Here is a 24,894-nt window from a genome sequence, read left to right as displayed (position 1 = left end):
GGGATAAAAAGCCTATTGTGCTGTGATGCTGACGTTGAGGCGGAAACCATCCACAAACATCTTTTTGCCACGTCACAAGAATCGACGCGAAAAGGCACGGCCTGATTGACAGACTACATTGGCCAATCACAAAACATGCAAAAGTTGCCTTTCCACTCTGATTCGTCCCAAAAAATATGAAAGGCGCAGACTACTTGACGGGCGTTTCTAGCTGCCCGAGTGAAAGAAACTGGCAGCCGAATAGAAGTCATGTGTGGTGAGTGTTGCATGCATTTCTATATTTTATCCATTTAATTGGTAATCTTCGTTCACGAGAAACTGTCGGATGGCATCGACGATCCATATGATGTATAAATAAGGCTATTCTTGGAGCCTGTTTAAATTAGCCAGAGGTTGCTAACAACTGCGAAAACCCAATCAGAAACGTAGTACATACTATGTTATAACTAAAATGTTACATAAACAATGCTGAATTTGAATTCACCATGTGGCATACAAGGTTTGAATGTCAAAATTAAACAATTAAGAGGATGTAAGGAAGACATGACGACAAACTGGTACAAGCTAGCTATCATGTTAGTTGGCTAATTAACGCAGTTCGTAGTGAAGATACTCATTTTAACTTTAAATATGCCCCTCTTTTATTTAAAGCTATTGTACAACCATTAATGAGCCCGAGTCAAGTTTGCCGATCGACTGAACAAAGAAGGAGCCAATGCCAATAACGAGAGACTTGAGTGCGTCTGTAGTGTGGACATTTTTCATATGGCTGTTAAAGTTAAGGAAATCAAGGTTGGTCTGTTCATTATCATCGTCACTGATTGTTATACTTTTTTAGGTGTCACGATGAATGTTCTCTGGTGTTTTGGATATTTCAAATCAGTGTTAGAATAATGTCGGACTCTGATTGGCCATTATGATTATGTACGTAAATTATCAGACTATAATGTGAAACGACATTGTCGAGGTTCTCAAAGGGGCAATATGGCCTTAAAATAAAAACAGATATCAGAACAAAAGCACAAACTCACTCACACACACTCTCTCTCTCCTCCCATTTGCTGTATAGAATAGCAATTTAGAATTCTCCTGACACCAAGAATATATGAAATATTTTTAGAGTAATTCCCTCTCCTACTTTTGGATTGCATAAATGTCTACGCATTAATGAAAATGTAAGTTTTTTTTCCATATATGGATGGAAAAACTGTGTCCTCCTATAAAAAAACAAATGTCTGTAAAAAAATTGCCCTCAGAATTTGCAATGAAAACGTTCAATAATTTTTAACGTCATAAAACAAGCTGTCAAAATACAGTTTGATGAATAGCAGTGCAGTTTATCCAGCTCTCAAGAATTCAGTATTGCACAGTTGTACAGGTAAAGTATGATTCCCTCTGCTAAATATTGTGGCTCAAGAAAAAAGAACACAGTTGAAATATTTCCAACATGTTGACAAATCACCATACAGCGTTACATTGCCATACGCGACACCCATCAGATGACACATTTGAAAGGAAAAGAGAAAATGAAGTCTCTTTGAAGTGATGTTTTTATAGAGAGGTGTCTTTTTTGCTTCCATTTTGTATAAAGGCACTGAATTGTTTTCGCTCCGCTTCTTCTATCCCCCTTTTGAAATGTTGTTTTTTTGTTAGATGTGCTGTCTGTTAGTATTGTTTAGTATGAATTAAACACTTATTCATATTCGAGTGAAAATGTCGCGTGAGTGTATTTCCTGTTCCTTAAAAAAATCCTCACTGTTCCTTCTCTTCTGAATGAAAGCCTTGTTGAACTCAGCTGTCCTCTGCCACTGCTTCATCAGTGCTTCACTGTTTGACCAAGTGTACACTGTGATTACTCTCATGGACATGTTGGTAAAGTCAAATATTTGCCGAAAGTGTGATCTTCAAGCTAAATAAAAAACTGTTTCAATGTGATGCACAAGTAAATGTAATTTTCAAATGGCTCTAGATTGCAACTTTCAATGTTTAACATCATTAAGATGGAATGTATTTTTATGCCAGTCCAAAATATTAAAATCTTATTTCAAACATGGTCTTTACATTTGATGCACATTATTTTGTGGTGACAGTCTGTTTGCTTTTCACGATTTTCTTTGAGATTAAAACAAATCTGTCAGTGTGCAAAATGGAGGAGATTGTGTTCGTCACGAGGTTCAACGTCTTGTAGTTTCTTTTGTGAGGGATTTCCCATCACATTTTGTTTGCTAATAGCTCAGACAATACTGACTGTACACACATGCTGATTCTTGACACATACCTTTGTCCAAAACAGGTTGTAAAGCTCAGTAACACTCACAAGAGTCATTTGTGTACCCCTCACACATCCGCAATGATATGCTTTTCATTTTTACGGCGAAATATATTGGTGGAAGAATGTGGTGTTGTATAGATTATATAGTCCAACCCATCGAACTTTTGTTGATTTTTATCAGTTCTTCGAAGAAATGTAATGACAGATGAACAAGGAGGGGACTATTTGGTGATTTTATCTTATGTATTGCGTGGTGAAAATAGATGTGTATGGACATTCCTTTAATTCCCACAAACGGTGAGGCACTTTTGTGCAACCATACTATAGAAGAATACCGCCGAGCCTTCCTGAACATTTCTACTGATCATCAATGTTAATGCTATCCCTCTACACCCTCCAGGAATCTTTGCCTATCTTAACTACCATGTACCAAGGACTCGCCGTGAGATTCTTGAAATCCTCCTCAAGGGCCTGCGGCGTCTGGAGTACCGAGGCTACGACTCTGCCGGTGAGTCAGATGAGAAAACAGTTATCAGCATCGTACTACTGCTTTGTTTATTCTTGGCTAATCTCTTCGCTGACGACCCAGAGGACAGTTACCTTGATATAGCTGCTGCACTGCACGATGAATGCACAATTGTTGTGGTTATAGAAAGTGAACACACAGTTGTCCTTAAAGGACAACCGACACCTATTTTTTGTTTCCTAACTGACATCAGAAAGACGTTTTATAGAATCTAAAATACCCAAAACACGCATGCTGATATTTTTAGTCAAATACAAAACACCAATAAAAATGACTTAAAGTGTGCTAAAACTGCAACAAATTGAGCTGCAAATTGTGGATTTTCAGAAAGTCCCGCCCCCAGTTCGTGACGTCACACCAAGACTTCTTGCCTTACTCGAGAATCAAAACAATGGCTTCAGATTCGGAGAAGACGCTTTCTTGTTACTCATCCAGTTGTGAATATGATTCAAATAGTTCTGAAGAGGAAATAGATGTTTCCAATCGATTAAAGGAGTCCTCCCACATCAATTCGAGCCGTCAATGACAGCAATGTAGTACCCATAAAATGCAGAATTGGAAATGCTCCATTGGAAATGGGCTGATTGTCTGCTAGGAATTTGTGTCAGCGAATATCAAATAGTTGTCTTAGTGCAACACACAACGATTCACCATTGCGTTATTTATGTGTTTTCCTTCTAATTTTGCCATCAACACGGATCAACACAAAGTTTTCAGATCAAAGTACCGCAAAATGCATTGTGTGTCGCTTTCTCGGTCAGGGGCGTTCCAAACGTGACGTCACATGGGGATCGTCATCAACTCGAAAACAAGACTTCCCGAATATTCAGCGCGAGTCTTAAAACGCAAAATATAGCTATATGGGCTGGAATCTTTGTAAAATACGCTCAGTAGAAGTCATTTGAAGTGATTTTACAAATTATGGACACATCTTGTCCGGAGGCGTCAGTTGTCCTTTAAGGTTGGATGTGAACCTTGCTCAGCTGACTTGGGGCACGCGGCAGGTCATGCTGTCGACTTGTCACAAACAAATCGCATATAACTTGTTGACAAGTCCCTCCAAGTTGACTAAAAACGCAGTTCTGACTTAATAGAAAAGGCCAAAGTGTGGTACAAATTTGAAGGTTTCGGACGTTTCGCCTCCTATCCAAGAGGCTTCGTCAGCGAACTAAAGTCTGACTTATCGTATCGTATTTAGTTCGCTGACGAAGCCTCTTGGATAGGAGGCGAAACGTCCGAAACCTTCAAATTTGTACAGATGACGGCTGAAGAAACCTTTTCATCGATGGACCACTCCTGTACGACTGAGAGCTTACACAGACGAAGTGGACCCTTATGGCAAAACAGTTCTACCCTAGTGTCAATAATCAGAATCAGAATCATCTTTATTTCCAAGTATGTAGAACACACAAGGAATTTGTTTCCGGTAGAACACGCTGCACTAGTATCATCATCATAAAAAAAAATTCAAAGATACACGATACAGTTCTATTTGGGTTACTGTTGAAAGAGTTCATGGCTTGGGGGAAGAATCTGTTTAAATGTCTGCTGGATTTGGTGCGCATGGATCGGTCTCATTGTTGTTAAAAAAAAAATAAATAAATACTCTCTGACTGTGCAGATCAAAATGCAGTTACTGTGTTATAATGAAAATTGAATATCGGTGGATGCTCTAGCTCAGGGGTGCTCAGTATGCTGATCGCGAGCGACCAGTCGATCTCCAGGGTACTATTGGTAGATTGCATGACAAGGTGATGTGACATTGTCATGAACTGTCGCTATACAAATAAAAGGTTGAGTTATTTATTTAGTATAAAAACTAGACATCAGCCTATCAGCCATCCCTTCACTTGATTGATACGCCGGACAACCAATCACGTGACATCTCATTATTAGATACACTGCATGCTCAAACAACGCCCCTGATAGTTGCAAAGTTAACAAGCTAGCTGTTCGTTACATCCTAATTTTTCGCTTGTTTTTTTTCTCTCTCTTAAACATAAGATAGGGTATACAAATGAGTGGGGGAGCTGGACCAATTAGAAAAAAGATCAAGTTCATACGCAATGGGAGCAGGACATTTTTAAAAGGCATTTGTCTTGTCTGACAGTTATCAAAGTGAACTCGGGTAATGGCAAAAAATACAGAATTGTGTTGTGTTGTTCCTTTTATCACTTTGCTGCTGTGAAATGTAAATTTCTCTACTGCGGGACTAATAAAGGCAAATCCAATCCATATGTGGTTATACATCAACATAAATTGCAGGAATGCTCAATATATTTCTCAATAAATATAATGGGTAGATCATTTTGACTCCCATGCTGAAAATGTGGGAGCACCCCTGCTCTAGCTGTATGGACAGGTAGCTTTGCTATTCTAATTGTCTCACTTAGAAATTTGAATGTGGCGTTAAAGGACAACTGACGTCTCCGGACGAGTTGTGTCCATAATTTGTAAAATGGCTTCAAATGACTTCTACTGAGCGTATTTTACAAAAATTCCACCGCATATAGCTATATTTTACGTTTTAAGACTCACGCTGAATATTCAGGAAGTCTTGTTTTTGAGTTGGTGACGAGTCCGTACGTGACGTCATGAAAGGAGCGCCCCTTGACCGTAAAAAAGACGCATTGTAGCATCCTTCCATCACGTCAATGTATTTTGCTGTACATGTTTGGTCTGAGAACCGTGTTGCACCCAAAAGCCGCCAGAAGAGGGAGTCCAAGCTCCACGGAAGGAATTTATCAGCCTGTGGAAACGGGCTGATTCATTCCTCACAACAGCGGTGGCCATTTTTGGGTGCGACATTCCCCCCCGCCCGTTTGCCTCAAAATAACACAGAATAAATTATTTCATCGATTGCAAACATGTATGCTTTCCCCTTCAGAACTATTTGAATCATATTCATAACTGGATGTGTAACAAGAAAGCATATTCTCTGAATATGAAGCCATTGTTTTTATTCTCCAGCAATGCAAGACGTCTTGGCGTGACGTCACAAACTGGGGGCGGGACTTTCTGAAAATGCCCAATTCGCAGCTCAATTTTTTGCAGATTTTGGACACTTTAAATCATTTTTATTGGTGTTTTGCATTTGAATAACAATATCATACTGCGTGTTTTGGGTATTTTAGATGCTATAAAACGTTTTTCTGATGTCAGTTAGGAAACAAAAAAGTGACGTTGGTTTTCCTTTAAGTGTTTTTGTTGTTGTTTGTTTTCAGGTGTGGGCATTGATGGCGATAACGTAAAGGATTGGGAAACCAATGCCAAGTCCATCCAGTTGATCAAACAGCGTGGGAAAGTGAAGGCTCTTGATGAGGAGATACACAGTAAGCTGAAAGTAGTTTATCACATCACAATCAAAGAATGTCTCCCAAATGGGCCACAGTTTTGATTTAGGGTATTTGAGGTTTTTATTTTATTTGTAGAACAGCACGACCTGGATCTGGGGGCGGAGTTGGATGTTCATCTCGGCATTGCCCATACCCGCTGGGCTACCCATGGAGAACCAAGCCCTGTCAATAGTCACCCGCACAGATCAGACAAGACGAATGGTGAGTAATTTGCCCGTCATCTAAATCAGGGGTGTCCTGGAGGGCCGGTGTCCTGGAGGGCCGGCGTCCTTTTTTTCCCTAGTCTCCCTGTTGCAACGCATTTGATTCAAGGGTACAGGCTCAAAGGACACACCTGATTCTAATGATCAGATCATCAGCAAGCTCTGCGGAAGTCTGACATGAGTCCGTTCCCTTGAAATTTTCCCTTGTTTCCCTTGAATATTGCAACGCACGTGGCGTTGCAATAGGGAGACTTGGAAAACATGTAGGACGGCGGCCCTTGAGGACCAGAGTTTAAATAGTGAATGCATTCATCAGATCCTTTTTTTGTCTTGGCTATTTCTATACTTTTTTGTTACACATATTGGTCAGTTGAACTCTACAGATCGAAGACTTTATTCACACAAAAGGCCCATTTCTCTTGGACTTAGTTCAAAATATGTTAGTCAGCACTTTTTATTTATTGAGAGAAAACTATTCACCGCACGAGCATTGTTTATCAAGCTGATGATTATTGCACACATTTGCCAAAATTTGCTCACAAGGATAGGTTGTGCAATTCTAACTTATTTTCCCAGCGAGGGGAAGTAAAATTCTTGTCAGATAAAGTTCTTCTTTGTTTTCAAAGCCCCCACTCACCAATTCAATAAAGTAAAATGCTTTCGGGTTTTATTGTGTGGAACCTTTGGCACATTATCATACACCATGCAAAAAAAAAAATGTTCTTGAATTATCTCAGCAAATAGGAAATACAGTACTCCTGAACACGTCAGGGTAAGCTCTCAGTCGTACAGGAGTGGTCCATCGATGACAAGGTTTCTTCAGCCGTCATCTGTACTTCTTTGAAGGTGTCGGACGTTTCGCTTCAAATCCAAGAAACTTCGTCAACAAACTAAAGTCTTACTGGTAGTTTAGGCTCTCTCTCTCTCTCTCTCTCTCTCTCTCTCTCTCTCTCTCTCTCTCTCTCTCTCTCTCTCTCTCTCTCTCAGTCTGCTGCTCTCCTCAACCGGTATCATGTAATACGCTGTTTTCATTGTTACTGTATACAATTGATCTTTATGTGAATAATATTTGAGAAAATAAGTAGGAGTGAGCCATTTGGGACAGTACTGTATTGGTTTTAGCATTCAGGGTTAATAGTTTTTCTTCATGCTCTGCAGAGTTCATTGTTATTCACAATGGAATTATCACAAACTATAAAGATCTGAGGAAATTCCTGGTGAGCACAACATTTTATTCTTCATTCATCGTTATTATTTTCACATTTGACCGGGCAAGAATTTACTCTTGACTCCCATTCTGCAGATTAGCAAAGGTTATGAATTTGAGTCAGATACTGACACAGAGTCCATTGCCAAGCTGGTGAAGTACATGTACGACAACCGGGAAAGTGATGACATCAGTTTTGCCACTCTGGTGGAAAGGGTAACACAGCAACTGGTAAGGACGCACACGCATATATGCACGCACAATTTTTGATCATCAAATGAAATGTGGCTCTTTGTACTTTTTCAGGAAGGTGCTTTTGCGCTGGTCTTTAAGAGTGTTCGTTATCCTGCCGAGGCAGTTGTTACAAGGTAATTTCTCTCTATTTCAACCCTGTTTTGGTAGTCTAGAGCAGTAATTGCCAACGTTTTCTGGTCTGTGGACTCCGCAACCTTTTTGTCATACTTTGACTACCCCCGTCACTCATCCGTGTTGAGTGACGTTCAGTACAATGTTGCACAACTGATTATCAAAGTAATTTACATTTATTTCCTTCATCCATCCATCCATCCAAATAACTCATTGGTTGCCAGCCAATGGCAGGACACAAACAACCCTTCACTCTCATTCTCACACCGAGGGACAATGTAGAGTGTTCAATCACCGTGCCGTGCATGTTTTGGGAATGTGGGAGGGAACCGGAGGACTTGGAGAAAACCCATGCGGGCCCAGGGATAACATGCAAACTCCATACAGGGAGGCCCAAATGGGACTGGAACTCGTGACCTCTGCACTGTGAAGTCGATGTGCTAATCACTTTACTACCGGGCCGCCCCATTTCCTGAATTTGAACAATTAATTCGCAATATTTTTAGAACTCAAATTCAACATAGAAAATATAGGTTTTTTTAAACAAACATACATTTAAATATAAAGAATCAACAAATAAAAATGCCTTGTTATACATAATTGTAATCACATTTGTCACTCTTGAGTAACGGTCAATCCCTTTTTGGCAAGCATTTAAAGTATAAATAATAAAACAAACAACACACTAAACAAGTATATTATTCACAACAAAATTTTTACTTTTGTCCTTTTCACTTATCAGAGATTTTTATGAGACACTCGAGTTGACGTGCCGCTGTTGTGATTTTTGGAGCGTCTGTGCTACAGGTTATTGATCAGGTCCATGAATTATGAAATGTTTCCATGTATACCCTGCAATGTCTCAAACTCTGGTTTTCAAATACGTGTTAGTTCACCCCACGATTGAAACGCCATTTTACCTTTGTATCTACATGTTGCGCTCTAGCAAATTTTCTCCCTGATGCGCAGGAGGGGAAGTCCTCTGCTGATCGGTGTGCGAAGTGACCACAAGCTCTCAACAGACCACATTCCCGTGGTCTACCGCTGCTGTAAGTGCCATTTCAAGCCATGGTTGTCTCTTATAATGTCTCAGTTTGATTACACCCCATAGTTCATGTTTATTTTTGACAGCTGGCAAAGAAAAGAAAAGCTGCGGTTCCCTCCCCAGAGTCGACCAGGACACCAGCCTGTTCCCCGTGGATGAGAAAGCTGTTGAGTATTACTTTGCCTCTGATGCAAGGTATGCGCATCCCCACGTCCTCGCAGCCATCCTTTTCAACTCCAAAGTACCATCTTGCTTTTGTGGTGTCATCCGAACAGGAATCAATGTTGTGTTTCTTGTGTTTGTGACCACAGTGCGGTTATAGAGCACACCAATCGAGTGATCTTCCTGGAGGATGATGACGTGGCCGCTGTAACCGAGGGAAGGCTGTCCATCCACAGGATAAAACGCCGTGCCGGGGACTACCCTGCCCGTGCTATCCAAACCCTTCAGATGGAGTTAGAGCAAATCATGAAAGGTGAGTTGAAGGTCCTTAAATTATTCTTTCCTGCATCAGGTATTGTCTTACTGTCAAATGATAAGTATGACGCTGAATGGAGTGATCTGCCTTTTGAGGCAGTTCAATACTACCATCAATGATTCCTGTAATTTAAGCTTCTGTTTTAAGATTTTGTGTACCCCGTATGAAGCATGGATCCTCCATTTTATTTCCATTGTGTGCAAAGTCATGTCACAAAGAGGGTACAGCAAGTGCTGAAGAATGAATGACTGTGTTTGTGTTGTCATATTTATTATTTAGTTTGTGTGTTTTTTTTCCTTTCCTCTTCCTTTCATAACTTTGCTGCTGTGGCGCTTCCGGGTAGAATGAACTCTGGCGCGAATGGCTGCCGCTGCTCACCCGCACAAAAAAATCCCATGCCTCTAAAGTGTCTTTGAGAGTTTTGAAAGGCGCATAGAAATTAAATGTATTTGTATTTGTATTAAGTGTATTGTATAACTGATTCTGTCCGTTTAAATACCTGCACCGTACGCTGTTGTCCATTCCTTGGTTGTACTGCTTTTGTCCAGCAGAGAGCAGAAATTAGCTGCCATTGGCTCACTTACACATTCCTCTGTGGTCCAATCATTTCTCAGCCGCCTCTGGAAGCGATCTGCTGACTAACCTAATTCGCATGACCCAAATTTCTTGTAGGGGAAACTAAAAAACACTGATGCAGTTTATTCGGGATGGAACAACATCAACTCCCTCTTGTCCCGCCTTTGTTTTTCTTGATGGAAAGCCTGTGTTTTACCCGATGTATCAAGCATGTGGTAACCCCTTAAACTTTCAAGCAAGAACTGTGAACCAATATTTTTACTGCTCTGCTGGAACTTAATGTTTGTCAACCTTCACATGTGGGCGAGAGCAAAAGCCCATTGTTGTTTTTCAGCAGCAGTTTTTAAACGTATCATGAATGTTTCTTTGTCTTACCCATACACCACAGGTAATTTCAGCTCCTTCATGCAAAAGGAAATCTTTGAGCAGCCTGAGTCTGTGGTCAACACCATGAGAGGAAGAGTCAACTTTGATGACAATACAGGTTTGATAGCTTGCCTCAGCTCAACATGTTCTGATGGATCATTGTCCATCCCAACAACTATACTCTCATTTTTAATGAATATACATGACCATATATCTGCACATAACTTGAAATGAAATAAGAGTGAACCTTTACTATTCACAGGGACAACACCGAGCCCTCATATGAATTGCAAAACAATGCAAGTTATTGACAACCTACCCCAAGAATGTTTGTGTATGCTACAAGTACAAATTATAAATATACCACAAACTATGATTCCAAAACACTTTCAGATATTAAAAAATCATTTTACATGTTACCTTTTGATGATTGGTATCTTTAAAATGGTTGAATTTGGGTGGGTGAGGTGCATGTTTATGCACTTTTGGGGAAGACTGACTTGTAATTCTAAACTTAGCTCCACTCTCTGTCAAGCTTATCACTTCAACACAGTCAGTTATAGTTTGTCGTGAAATATCTGAACTCATTCACTGCCAGACGATGTGCAAAAAGGTGTTCACTCCAGTGCCAGGGATTTTGTCATTTTCACTCAAATTTCAGGGCCCACAGAATATTGAGTTTTAGGACCACATAAACATTCAATACAACATTCGAAACCTTAGACTCTCTTCTTTCATTAGAGTTAATTCCTAAGTTATATGGGTCTGGAGTTATCAGCTTGAAAGGAGGGCGGCTGTCCATAATACAATGCAGTACATACATATTAGTTTGTATGGCGCTTGAACAACAGCTGAAGCTGGAACAAAGCGCTAACATTGAAAAAAGGGAAATGCTGCCCCCTTGTGGAAAAGAAAATTGGCACCCAATTTTCAATTCCGGAATAAATTGGTGAATGGCAGTGAATGAGATAAAGTCGCCATTACTATGATACCAACGTAGTACTATGATAATAGCCAGGGCTTTGGAAACATCTTGTGACATTTATGGGCTTTTTGTGCCAAAAAATACAAATTGGCACAGGGAGGTTACACAGAAATTAAATGAAAATGGCCAGCTATTAACATAAAGTAGTAGTCTTGGTATTTTATGACGTTAACAGCACAAAAATATGTGTAAATTCCCAAATAGGTGCATTTTTATTTTTTGATGAATACAGTACAATACTTTGTTCTACACACAAAAATAGCGAGTCACAAATCAGCAGGGGTTCACTCTGGGGGATTAGAAACCATGTGAAAACATAACACATGAAGAATGACTTTGTGAGTGGCTGACTTCTCTCAGCGCTCTCATAGTTGCGTTTTAATGATGTAGAAAATGGTTAGGCAGGATGATGGATTGGTTGTTGGGTTTGTTCCCAGTGACCTTGGGTGGACTGAAGGACCACATCAAAGAGATCCAGAGATGTCGACGCCTGATCCTTATTGCATGCGGCACCAGCTACCATGCCGGCGTCGCGGTGAGTAGACAGACAATTTTAGTGTAAATTATCACTGTTCAACACATTAGTTCGGCCTGTGGGCAACGTGTTCTGACATGAAACCTGGTAGTGATTTAAAAATTTGTTGCTCCGACAGACCCGTCAGATCCTGGAGGAGCTGACGGAGCTGCCTGTGATGGTGGAGCTAGCCAGCGATTTCCTGGACCGGAACACCCCCGTTTTCCGAGATGATGTTTGTTTCTTTCTTAGCCAGTCAGGTGAGGTTTGATCGTATGTCCAGGCCTTGTTTGTTCACCACTGTCCATGTCAGTGGGCCGGTCTGTGTATTGCTTAGTAATTTGTTTATATTCTTTTGTGTGATCTCCGTCATGGGGTTTCTTTGAGGTTTGCTTAATTATAGCCTTACGTGTATCATTTTCTACCAAACTAAAAGTCACGATGACTTTGTTTTCCCCTACGTCTCATCCCTCAGGAGAGACTGCTGACAGCCTGATGGCCCTGCGCTACTGCAAGGAAAGAGGGGCTCTAACTGTGGGCATCACAAACACAGTGGGCAGTTCTATATCCCGGGAGACAGACTGTGGGGTCCACATCAATGCTGGACCTGAGATTGGTGTGGCCAGCACAAAGGTGAGGCAGCAGCTACTTCTTTCAAAATTATCAATGTGAAGTTCAATAAAACCTGTTGCGAGATGGTGCACCTCAGATTTCCAAACAATTGATTGCATAGGAAATAATAAAATAATGGTGGCCCGCTAATCGAGCAAATAGTACAGTGAGACCTTGGCTTACGAACTTTTCGGTTTACGAATGTTACATTAATGAAAATTTTACCTTGGTATATGAACTATTTTTCGGGATACACACGGAGCTGCCACAATGAGTGATGTGTCGTTCGCGAACGATTACGATTCAACATGTAATAAAAAAGCCCGTTCTTCTAACCACAAAATGGCAGCCGAGTTCATTTATTTCTCTATTCCCCGGCCCCAGTCTTTGATTAAAGCCACGTGATTGGTCATAAACGCAGCAGTGGGGAATGGGGTTACAGACACAGAGAGAGTGAGGCTGTTCACCAAAAAACAAAATGGCGTCTTCGGTTAAAGCCACGTGATTGGTCAAGATCCCAGCAGTGGGGGGTTAAACATTAAAGAGGCAGACAGAGAGAGAGTGAGAGAAAACGCACACATACACACGAAAGGGAGATGACGGAGTTTTAAACCAAAAAAACAAAAGTGAAAAATAAAGGAAAAAAACGAAAAAAAAGTTTGAAAGTTGAAAATGCAAAAGCAGAGCGTAGACTGGAAGGTTAAAATATCCCATCAATTAGGCTCCACAAATAACCCGCACAAGTCATCTGTACACTTGATGCAAAAGGCTATCAACCCAGCTAAACAGATCACAACTGATTAAGCACTAGATACAATTATCACAGAGAAAGCACCTACAAGGGATCATTCCTCAAGATGGTGAAAGAAGAAGGTTACGTTCCTCATCAAGTGTTTAATGCTGAGGAAACCGGAGCATTCCATTCCATCAAACCATTAACGACCATCACAAAGGTAAATAAAATCATTTTATTGTATAGTACAGTTTATTTATTTAATCAGAATACTAGAGCACATTTATTATACATAAAATAAGGCATATTTTGTGTAGTTTTAAGGCTTAGAAAATTAGAAAGTAGAAAATGATGTTTTATGTGGACCTGGGAACGCATTATTCTCATTTTAATGGAAAATTATTTTTTGGGATACACACCTTTCGCCTTACACACTCTGTCTGGGAACCAATTAAGTTCATAAGCCAAAGTCTCACTGTACATCAACTTTACAATGTAAGGGTACCAGGTTGGATTTCAGCCCCGGCCTCCCTGTGTGGAGTTTGTATGTTCTACCCGGTCCCGTGTGGATTTTCTCCGGGCCTTCAAGTTTCCTCCCACATTCCAAAAACATGCACGGCAGGGTGGTTGAACACTAACGCTACATTGTGCCTAAGTGTGAGTATGAGAGTGATGGGTTGTTTGTCTCTGTGTCCTGCGATTGGGGTGCGATTCAGGGTGTCCCCCGCCAACTGCCCAAAGACAGCTGGCTCCAACACCCTTACGACCCTAGTGAGAATAAAACAGTTCAGGAAAATTAATGAACACTATAACAATGGAATGTTTTTTAATGATTAAAAAATGGACACTGTAAATACAAAGTTTAAACCGTTCAACATTACCTGTCATAAAAGTACGTAGACACTACATACTCTCTTTTACATGGATGAAAAGGTTTCTTCAGCCGTCATCTGTACTTCTTTGAAGGTGTCGGATGTTTCGCTTCGTATCCAAGAAACTTCGTCAACTGAAGTCTTACTGGTAGTAGTTAGACTTAGTAGTTAGTAGTTACAACAAAAAAACAAAACAACATAATACATCTGTGTAAGCTCTCAGTCGTACAGGAGTGGTCCATCGATGAGAAGGTTTCTTCAGCCGTCATCTGTACAAATTTGAAGGTTTCGGACGTTTCACCTCCTATCCAAGAGGCTTCGTCAGCAAACTAAAGTCTGACTGGTCGTATCGGCCCTATTTATATATCCCTAATGTCCAGCCATGGCGACGCCGGACACAGCTATGATAGGTCCCTACTCTCAGGTTGGGGGGAGCAGAGGACCACTCCCTGTGGCCCCACTGATTGTTCCTACATTCCTGACTAACGACTGGCCCATTTCCCCCACTCCCACCGGTATCACCTCATCAGTATTACGAATGTTGCCTCACCTGTTTTACCTAAGCAGGCTATTGTATGAACGATCCAAATTGAACCTCACCCCACCAGACCGGTTTAATGAAGGATTTTGTTGTTTTATAAGAATCGCTTCTTTTACCCCCCTTTCAAACCATCTATGTTCTTTCGCTAAGATTTTAACCTCATTGTCGTCAAATGAGTGGTTGCTAGCTTTTAGGTGCAAATGTACTGCCGATTGAGGCCCACTTGTATTATCCCTGCGATGTTGATAGTCTTTTTTTGAGAATTTGTTGAGTCTCCCCAATGTACTGCTCTTTACAATTTTCATTCTTACAATGTATGGTATAAACGACATTACTTTGTTTTTCATTTGGTAGCCTATCTTTTGGATGCACTAATTTTTACTTTAACGTGTTTATCGGTTTGAAATAAGTAGGAATTTTGTGTTGCCAAAGGACTCTTTGTAATTCTTATAAAACAACAAAATCCTTCATTAAACCGGTCTGGTGGGGTGAGGTTCAATTTGGATCGTTCATACAATAGCCTGCTTAGGCAAAGCAGGTTAAGCAATATTCGTAATACTGATGAGGTGATACCGGTGGACTGGGGGAAATGGGCCAGTCGTTAGTCAGGAATCTAGGAACAATCAGTGGAGCCACAGGGAGTGGTCCTCTGCTCCCCCCAACCTGAGAGTAAGGACCTATCATAGCTATGTCCGGCGCCGCCATGGCTGGACATTAGGGATATATAAATAGGGCCGATACGACCAGTCAGACTTTAGTTCGCTGACGAAGCCTCTTGGATAGGAGGCGAAACGTCCGAAACCTTCAAATTTGTACAGATGACGGCTGAAGAAACCTTCTCATCGAAAAACAACATAATGTGACACAACACAAAAGACACAGACAGTCATTCAATCTTAAGCTCTTTCTACACCCTCTTTGTTGTATGAAGCAGTTCTAGATAAAAGATTAATAATAATAATAATAAATTGTTATTATTATTATTATTATAATTATTATTTAAGTACGAGTAATCAAAATAATTTCATGCTTTATTCAATGTGTTTTGTTTAGTTACTTGTGTGATAAAAATATTTAATTTTTGATTTTGTAAAATGACTTTATATTTGACCCTTAATATATTACCAAAGAAAAAATCAGTCATGAAGTAGATGAAGGGTGTCAAACTACAGGCTTGGAAGGAAAGTGACCTTCAAGGACCAGATTTAAAACTCTGCTTTAAATACTGAATTGTTATGCATATTAGATTACCAGTCAAAATCAGATTAAAGCATATAAATAGGCACACAATTCATAATATCTGGTTTTAAAGAGAGACTGATACGCAGGTCGCATCCTGCCTCAACCTTTTTCACTTGGCTCTGCGACTTGAGTGGTGTGCCGCTCCAGAGCCTGCAAGCACGCCTCAGAGACGCCATCATTCACTGCTTGGCTGCCTGAGCGGAACACCGCACCACGTAGCTCACCAAATGACTGGAGAACATGTGTCACATCCCACTCCTGTAATTTCGCGCACTGTGATGTGATGTGCTCTATGCACAATTAATAAAAACGTTTATTTTTTATTTTTATTGTAATGGATTTTAATTGCGGAATGCTGAGACCTATTGACGTTTGTCAGGTCACCTCCAGAGAAGCATTGTCATCATTCTTAGATAAAGGTCAGTCTGTTCCACATGAATCATATTGTGATCACATTTTTCGGCAGCACATTCAGTCAGAGGCCTTGGGGACTGTACTTAAAAAAAAGACAACGCAAAGGCTTTTCCAATTATTTCATTGGCAGCCAATGGATCTTATGTAATGAACTGGCTTCAGGTGGACGTTGGCTTTCCCAAATGGGCATTGAAAGACTATGCGGCGAGTTGAAGGAACAAATGGCACGTCGCTGAAGACAGCGGACGTCAAGTCACCAAAGAATTTTCTGACACGCTGCTCCTTATCCCCACGTTTCAAGCATGTGTTCAGGATGAGCCTTGGTTTCGACTGAGCTCCACGTTTGCCTGCTCTCACCTCACCTCACATGTCTCATCTGTTGTGCATTATTAGTTGGAGACAGAATTCATTATCAGAATGGCAGAAAAGAGATCAGTGTCTCAGAAACGTTGCTTTTAAATGGGATCGTATTCCTTTTTGGGTGTCATTTTTAGGGATTTCAAAACTGATGTCACTCAAAACAAAATCCATTACGAGAGCTTTGCTCATGAGAGTCATTGACCCCAACCTCTTGTTTTGAGTGTCTATAGAAACCAAAGGCTGAGCTCTCAACTTTTTTACTTTTTGGGGGGGGGCTTGTTTTTAAATGTGTGCAGGCCTACACAAGCCAGTTTGTGGCCCTGGTCATGTTTGCTCTGAGTATGTGCGCCGACAGGATTTCTATGCAGCCAAGACGCCGTGAAATCATCCAGGGATTGAAGGTGCTTCCGGGTAAGTCAAAGGTCTTGCCATCTACTGAAATCTACTGAGGACAGCACACTGCAGACTTCATTCTGTTCACCGGAATCATCCCAAATATAAAGGAAACATGCAAGGGTCCAGAGTGCCACATACTCATTGATGCAATTTTCTTTACAAAACAATACATATTGGATTGGATTGGATTGGGTTTGCCTTTATTAGTCTCGCAGTGGAGAAATTTACATTTCACAGCAGCAAAGTAATGAGGTAGAAAATATTGATTTATATAGCGCTTTAACAACAGCTGAAGCTGTAACAAAACGCTTAACACAGGAAATAAAGAATTCACAAAGATAGTAGAAAGCACCAGGGAGTAATTCAGTAACAAGAAGTTTAAATCAGCAAATTCATAGGAAAGTCAAGTACAGTGATACCTCAGCTTACGAACTTAATTGGTTCCCAGAATGTGTGTGTAAGGCGCAAAGTGCGTCTTCCAAACATTAACTTTCCATAGGAAACCATTAAAAATGAGAATAATCTGTTTCCAGGTCCCAATAAAACAATTTCTACTAAATAAGCCTTAAATCTACACAAAAACCTTCTTTTATGTACAATAAATGTGCTATTAGATTGTAATTAAAGAAATAAACTGTACTGTATAATAAAGTCATTTTATTCTCCTTTGTGATGGTTGTTGATGAAGTTTCCTCTTGATGATATCCGAGTGAAGTTCCCGTGCTTTCTCTGTGATTATACCCTCATTCACAATGTCCCCTGCTAGCTGCTTTTTGTTAAGTTTTTCAACCTCTTCTATTGCCTGAGACCGTTGCTTAGACAACACAGAAACACCCTTAGCAATGGTTGACTTAGCATACTGGTACTGGGACACTAAGTCACACGAATGCACACCTCGTTCGTGGTTCTCGATGATCTTCTTCTGCTCGACCGTAATTTTGTTTTGTGTCCTCTTCGGCTGAACACTAGCCTGTGGTGGGGTCTTTTTCGGTCCCAATAAAGCAAAAGTATCCACTCGATAGCAAACCACGTATCCACTCAGAGAAAGGGTGTGTGGAAAAGTAGTCCAGTAGCCACAGTGGGACTGTTTGACCCTGTGGTTTGGTGTTCTTCCACCGAAAATTAGTCTGCCAGCCATTGTGGCGCTCCGTGTGTTTCCCGAAAACTAGTTTGTATGCCAAGATTGTGTTCTCGCGAATTTCATGTTCGTAAGGCGAAAAGTTTGTTGGCTAAAGAGTTCGTAAACTGAGGTATCACTGTATTAGTGATTGGGAAATTTGAAAAAATCTTTAAAAGCAATTAATGTCTCCCAAATGTTCTTCATGAATATTTAAATGTTGAAATTTGACTGACCAAAGAGTAATGACAACTTTTCAAATCTGTAGAAGCGCACCACATCGTGATCTACAGGCAAGGCTTTTGCTAGCCTTATTTTATAAACATGATGGAGAGAAAATTATTACATTTATTATTTTATTTTTTTTATTTTTTTTATTGATGACTTCAAGATGGCGCCGCGAGAGTGTCTACCTTAACAATTTTGTATTTTGTTTTTGCTGCTGTGAAATGTAAATGTCTCCACTGTGAGACAAATAAAGGCTCATCTACTCTAAAAACTAGACATGGCACTCTGTGGGATGCCATGCTGTTGTAAAACCCCCACCACCGCAAACTTTTTGATAAACAATCTGTGTCGGAACATTTAAACAGCATGTAGTCATCCTTAATGTTGTGGTCACAGACTTTATAGAACCAGTCAGGCAAGTTTTTAGCCACATATCAAGCGATGCCTTAGTCTGATTCATTTTTCAGCTATTCTAAATACAGTAAAGTCTCGTTATATCGATATCGGATATATCGATAGTCCCGGTTATATCGATACTATTTCTATGCACGCACGGAGAAAATTACATGCAAACAGGGTTGGATATATCGATAGTCCCGGTTATATCGATATTTTTTCGGACTCCCTTGAATATCGATATAACGAGACTTTACTGTAATAACAATGAGGATCATGAAGAGGGAGAGAGGCAGGGTGCGGATCATCACTCGTGGCCCTCGCGTGCCTTTTTGAATTTAAAGCAGATGACGGCATGTCCTGAACGGTAAAGTTACCATCATAAGACCGCCTGGCCGCTTATTGTCAACATTCCAATCTGACACTTCACACGTGGCTTTTGCGCAACATGTTTTGAAATCTTCATTTGTTTGCCTCCCATGCGTATCAGACCTGATCAAGGAGGTTCTTAGTTTGGATGATGAGATCCAGGGGCTGGCGACAGAGTTATACCAGCAGAAGAGCGTCCTGATTATGGGCAGAGGCTACCATTATGCTACCTCCTTGGAAGGAGCCCTGGTGAGAAAACAGTTCCCCTTTTCTAACCAGCTTAATGTCATCATTTTTCTTTTTTTTCTTTTTTTCTCTTCACTTCACTTTTAATGTGTAACGTGTCCAATGTCTCTGGAGGAGCCCATGGAAAATGTCACTCCTTTCAGCTCCTGCCAAAATATGCTTTTGTTTTTGCCTAAAGGACCAACAGCACATTTGATTCCTTCGGAGTAATTAACTTATTAAGTCTATGATGTAAGTGTAGAAGTGTTCAACTTTGGTAATGTCCTACCCAGAAAATCAAGGAGATCACATACATGCACTCTGAGGGGATTCTGGCTGGGGAGTTGAAGCACGGCCCACTGGCGCTGGTGGACAACCTCATGCCAGTCATCATGATCATCATGAAAGACCACACATACGTCAAATGTCAGAATGCCCTGCAGCAAGTCGTAGCACGCCAGGTAGGAGCGACTGTGCCAATCGGTGAACCCCTCCCCTCACCCCCCCGGCAAGAAAACCCACCAAAATAATCCTGTTCTTTAACTCATTCACTGCCAGACCTGTGCAAAAATGTGTTCATTCCAGTGCCAGGTTTTTTGTCCTTGTCACTCAAATTCCACGGCCCACAGAATATTGAGTTTTAGGATCACGTAAAAATTCAAGACAGCATTAGAAACCTTAGACTCTCTTCTTTCATTAGAGTTAATTCCCAAGTTATATGGGTCTGGAGTTATGAGCTTGAAATGAGGGTGGCTGTCCAAAATACAATGCAATACATACATGATATTGTTTTATATGGTGCTTGAACAACCGCTGAAGCTGGAACAAAGCGCTAACATGGAAAAAGGGGAAATGCTGCCCCCTCGTGCAAAAAAAAAACGTCCAGAGGCCATGGCAAACGCTTTATCGGCACCCAAGCATGAAAAAACGAAACTGAACAAATGGCGATCTACGTCAGATTTTCAATTCCCAAATAAGTTTGTGAATGGCAGTGAATGAGTTAAAGTTGGCATTACATGACAATTTTCTGGCTGTAGGTTCTTGATACCAATGTAGTACTGTGATATTAGAATATTGAGTTGTAGGACTACATAAACATTCAGTGCCGTGTAAAAAAACCTTGAACCCTCTTCTTTTATCACAAAAAAGTGTTAATTCCTAACTTGTGTCTGGAGTTATCTGAGTTTGAAATGAGGGCGGCTGTACAAAAGGCAAATGTTGCCCCCTCGTGGGAGGGGAAAATATTGCCAGAGGTCTGACCATCCCCTCATCGGCATCCCGCCTCAAGAAAAACCAAAAACCCAAACAAATTTGGGAATGGCGCTCTACGTCATATTTTCAAGTCCCAAATAAATTTGGGAATGGCAGTGAATGAGTTAATCATCATGGCGACCCAAGCCCCACCTCATTGAAATATTCATAAGAAGTGTAGCTTTTCTTTCCATGTTCATTTTTAACAATTCTTTCCTGGCGGTGAGTGTGCAGTACAGTAAAACTACTTCATAAAAGTTGAACATATTAGAGTTTGCAAAAGTCCCTAATTATGCATGATGTCCACTTGACTCTAGCACTTTTGTTCCATTGCTTGAGATTTATGGATGGAAAACTTTCACCTTTTATTACTTTTGGGACAAATGGAATCAATAAAATTCTGTGGCCTGTAGCTTACCTCGTGTAACATGACGACATCTATTGGACAACTGGAGCACATTATGTTATCAGAGGTGTGACACTGTTGGAACCGTTTTTTTGTTTTGTTTTTTTTCCTCTTTCTCTTTTGACAGGGTCGCCCAATCGTGATCTGCGACCGAGACGACTACGAGAGCATCAGCAACTCGTGCCGCACCATCAAAGTGCCTCACTGCGTTGACTGCCTGCAGGGCATCCTGAGCGTCATCCCCCTGCAGTTGCTCTCTTTCCATCTGGCCGTGCTCCGAGGCTTTGACGTAAGTGCCTCATGCTCGCCCGCGCCGACATCTGCAAGGGGTTTTCACCTCTGCACGCCCACAGAGCGCAACCGTTGTCATTCTTTGACATCAATTTGGACCGCAGATGCCATTTGTCAAGTACTGGCGACGACAACAAAGGGACACTAACTTTCCTTCAAAAACATTTAAAGGACAACCGACGTGACGTCTTCGGACAAGTTGTGTCCATAATTTGTAAAATGGCTTCAAATGACTTCTACTGAGAGTATTTTACAAAGATTCCACCGCATATAGCTATATTCTATGTTTTAAGACTCGCGCTGAACATTCAGGAAGTCTTGTTTTTGAGTTGGTGACGAGTCCGTACGTGACGCCCCCTGAGCGTAAAAAAGACGCATTGTAGCAGCCTTCCATCACGTCAATGTATGTATTTTGCTATACTGTTTGGTTTGAAAACCTTGTTGCACCCAAAAGCCGCCAGAAGAGGGAGTTCAAGCTCCATGGAAGGAATTTATCAGCCTGTGGAAACGGGCTGATTCATTCCTCACAACAGCGGTGGCCATTTTTGGGTGCGACATTCCCCCCCGCCCGTTTGCCTCAAAATGACACGGAATAAATTCTTTAATCGATTGCAAACATGTATGCTTTCCTCTTCAGAACTATTTGAATCATATTCATAACTGGATGTGTAACAAGAAAGCATATTATCCGAATCTGAAGCCATTGTTTTTATTCTCCAGCAATGCAAGACGTCTTGGCGAGACGTCACGAATTGGGGGCGGGAATTTCTGAAAATGCCCAATTCGCAGCTCAATTTTTTGCAGATTTTGGGCACTTTAAGTCATTTTTATTGGTGTTTTGCATTTGAATAAAAATATCATACTGCATGTTTTGGGTATTTCAGATGCTATAAAACGTTTTTCTGATGTCAGTTAAGAAACGAAAAAGTGACGTCGGTTGTCCTTTAACCTTGGGTTTTCTCTGGTTTGTTGAATTGAAATCTTTGTGTGATAAACTTGCAAAGAACGCAGAAATCAGGAAGGTGATAAATTCATTTTCATGGCACTGTAAGACCCATTTAGGTGAGGAATAGTTTTGTAATTATATCTCTTTTTCTTTCTTTTTTCTTAATATTTTTCTATTTTTTACATTTTTCTTTCTTTTTTCCCTTTTCATCTTTCTGTTTTCTCTTTCTCTTTATTTTTTATTTATTTTGTCCTATTTTTTTTCCTTTTTTCTGTTTTTGTTTTCTTTTTCCTCTTTTTTCTTTTTTTCTTTCTCCTTTTTTGTATTTTTTTCTCTTTCTTTTTTGTATTTTTTTCTCTTTTTTCTCATTTTCTTTTTTCTTGTTTTCTTCTTTTTTTTCTTGTTTTTTTTTCTTATTCGTTTCTTTCTTTTTTGGGTTTGTTTATTTATTTATACGTGTCACTCCAACCTATTATTTGAACGGAGGGGAGAGTTGACCTTTTATGCCGACCATAACAACCGTGTGCTTGATGCTTTGTGCACCTTTTGTTCAACGTTTTAATGGAGCAGAAAATTGAACCTAAGATCCCAGACTGCACCTTACAGCACAGTGGCAGAAAGTTGAATTGATTTCAACAGCCAGTCTTACTCCATTTGAACCACAAAGATGAAAGTTGTTGCATTGCAAAACTCTGGAGTTTTGTTGATGAAATGCTTTGGCTGAAACTGGATTGCGCTGTGTACGCTTAGGTGGACTGTCCACGGAACTTGGCCAAGTCAGTGACGGTGGAATGAAATGACCCACACGTCACCCAGCAGCAGGATGGAGGTCAACTGCCGTACATCAAGGGGAAGAAGAGCAACATGTCCCGTTCCATTCGTCCTTTTTTAACCATTTTACTGTCAGATTCGTCTCTCTGTTCTATCTTCCTATTGGACTTCTTAGTGTTGTTGGAGACTGGTGGTGGTCTCGGCTGGCAATCGTGTTATCCTCTTTGCTCTCCCGCTCTTGTGTGCTCATGGCATCAAAAAAGGAGCTTCTTCATTCCGATTAATACATCAAAGCAGAGAGTTGACGTTACTGACCATTGGAACTGAGAACATTTTGCTTCTTTTCTTTCTTTCTTCCAGTTGCTTTCATTTTATTTGGCGGCAAATATTTGAAGTGAGAAATTAGCCTGGAGCACAGTTATTGATTCCGTTGGATTTGTTTGCATACCTCTATTTCACAGTCAAATGGTCTTGTTACGTTCTTTATTTATGCTCTAATTGTTTTTAAAGCATATGTATAAATGACACAATTTTCCATATCCCGGTATTTTGTTGACTAATTCTTGTTTGTGCACAAGAACAATATTTGATTCTGTACTTTATTTCGTAGTACACGATGAAGTGATACCAGTGAGATGAAGTTACTGCCAGCCCACACCGTTCCATCCTGACTACTGTTAATGCAATTTTGGGACCATTTGTAGAAAGTGATTTTATGTGTTGCTGGTTTGTTTGTTTTTTACATTGTCATAAGCAGAATCCAGTTTTGTATGGTTACCCTATGATTCGAAATGTAAATGTTAGTCTTCTGTTGAAGTGGGGAAAAAAGTCCTGTCAATCCAAACACACTTTGGGGAGTTGGAAACCAAAATGTGTGCCTTTGATATGGATGTGATATATATATATTTTTTTATTTTTAAGCCATACGTAAAATGCTACAAGGCCTCAAACACACTGTCACTGCTATTGCATAATATCATACTGTAGAGGTATTAGATGCTGACAAGAAGAGAGAATACTATAATTGTTACACGTTAGTGAAGGAAACGGGAGCTGCTATTACCATTTTTATCATTCGTTTGCTTTCGACATTCATCTCGGTTCATCAATCATGCCTTAATCTCAATGTGTGCATGTCATTTGAACATTGTATGCCAGGTTTCAAGATCATGTTACTGAGCAAAATCTTTCAAGTGACAGAAGTTGCCAATATTAGTGGGACACGGTTACACATCCTAGGCTGGGATTCCCAGCTCTTGTTTGAAAAAAAAAGGTGATTTGTCATCTTTGTGAGGTCATGTGTCTAGAAGAAATATCTGCAATGTATACTTCACAGATGTATTTCAATGAATACTTTTTTCATGTACTGCAACATAATGGAACAATTGAATTGTAAGGGTTGTATCTGAGCAGTGGCAATTACATCAAAACAACTTAAAATCATTGGGGATTTACCTTTGGATTGAAATTTCGGGATGAACATAAAATGCACTCAATACAATCTTTACATCTGAACTTTATTTGACGTCCTCTTTGCTTTTGAATGCACAGCTGTTCACATCTTTGAGTAGTGAATCAATATCTAGTCAAAATCATTTGGACAAAATTGCCCTTCCCTGTATGTGTCACTGTGATTACCCTTGCAAAAAAGAAGTTGTGATAAATGCGTTGTCATATATGCTGTTGCAAGAAAAATATGCAAAGCCTTTGGAACAACCTAGATTTCTGCATAAACTAAAATAAAATGTATTCTGATCAGTAATAAAAAAAGTCAGCTTTAACTAATACCGGGAAAAAATGATTTTGTTCATGTTTTTAAATTGAACAGCA

General features: G+C 40.3%; 1 protein-coding gene across 1 annotated transcript; it reads left to right on the top strand.

Moving 5' to 3' along the window:
* Positions 1-170: 170 nt before the first annotated feature.
* On the top strand, positions 171-24,584 carry gfpt1 (glutamine--fructose-6-phosphate transaminase 1). Its single transcript, XM_088994468.1, has 19 exons — positions 171-256; positions 2,673-2,780; positions 6,023-6,130; positions 6,230-6,355; positions 7,516-7,574; positions 7,661-7,795; positions 7,871-7,932; positions 8,900-8,979; positions 9,062-9,170; positions 9,287-9,450; positions 10,418-10,513; positions 11,818-11,915; positions 12,034-12,154; positions 12,370-12,527; positions 16,965-17,079; positions 19,296-19,423; positions 19,693-19,860; positions 21,184-21,345; positions 23,044-24,584. The coding sequence occupies exons 1-19, from the start codon at positions 250-252 to the stop codon at positions 23,086-23,088; spliced, it is 2,049 nt and encodes a 682-aa protein (XP_088850594.1). The 5' UTR covers positions 171-249; the 3' UTR covers positions 23,089-24,584.
* The last annotated feature ends 310 nt before the right edge of the window (positions 24,585-24,894 follow it).

Source organism: Hippocampus bargibanti, linkage group LG04 (assembly GCF_051943395.1).
Source record: "Hippocampus bargibanti isolate YZ-2025 linkage group LG04, ASM5194339v1, whole genome shotgun sequence".
NCBI lineage: Eukaryota > Metazoa > Chordata > Actinopteri > Syngnathiformes > Syngnathidae > Hippocampus > Hippocampus bargibanti.
The sequence above is the reverse complement of the archived record's forward strand: the minus strand, read 5'-3'. Positions and strand labels throughout refer to the sequence as shown.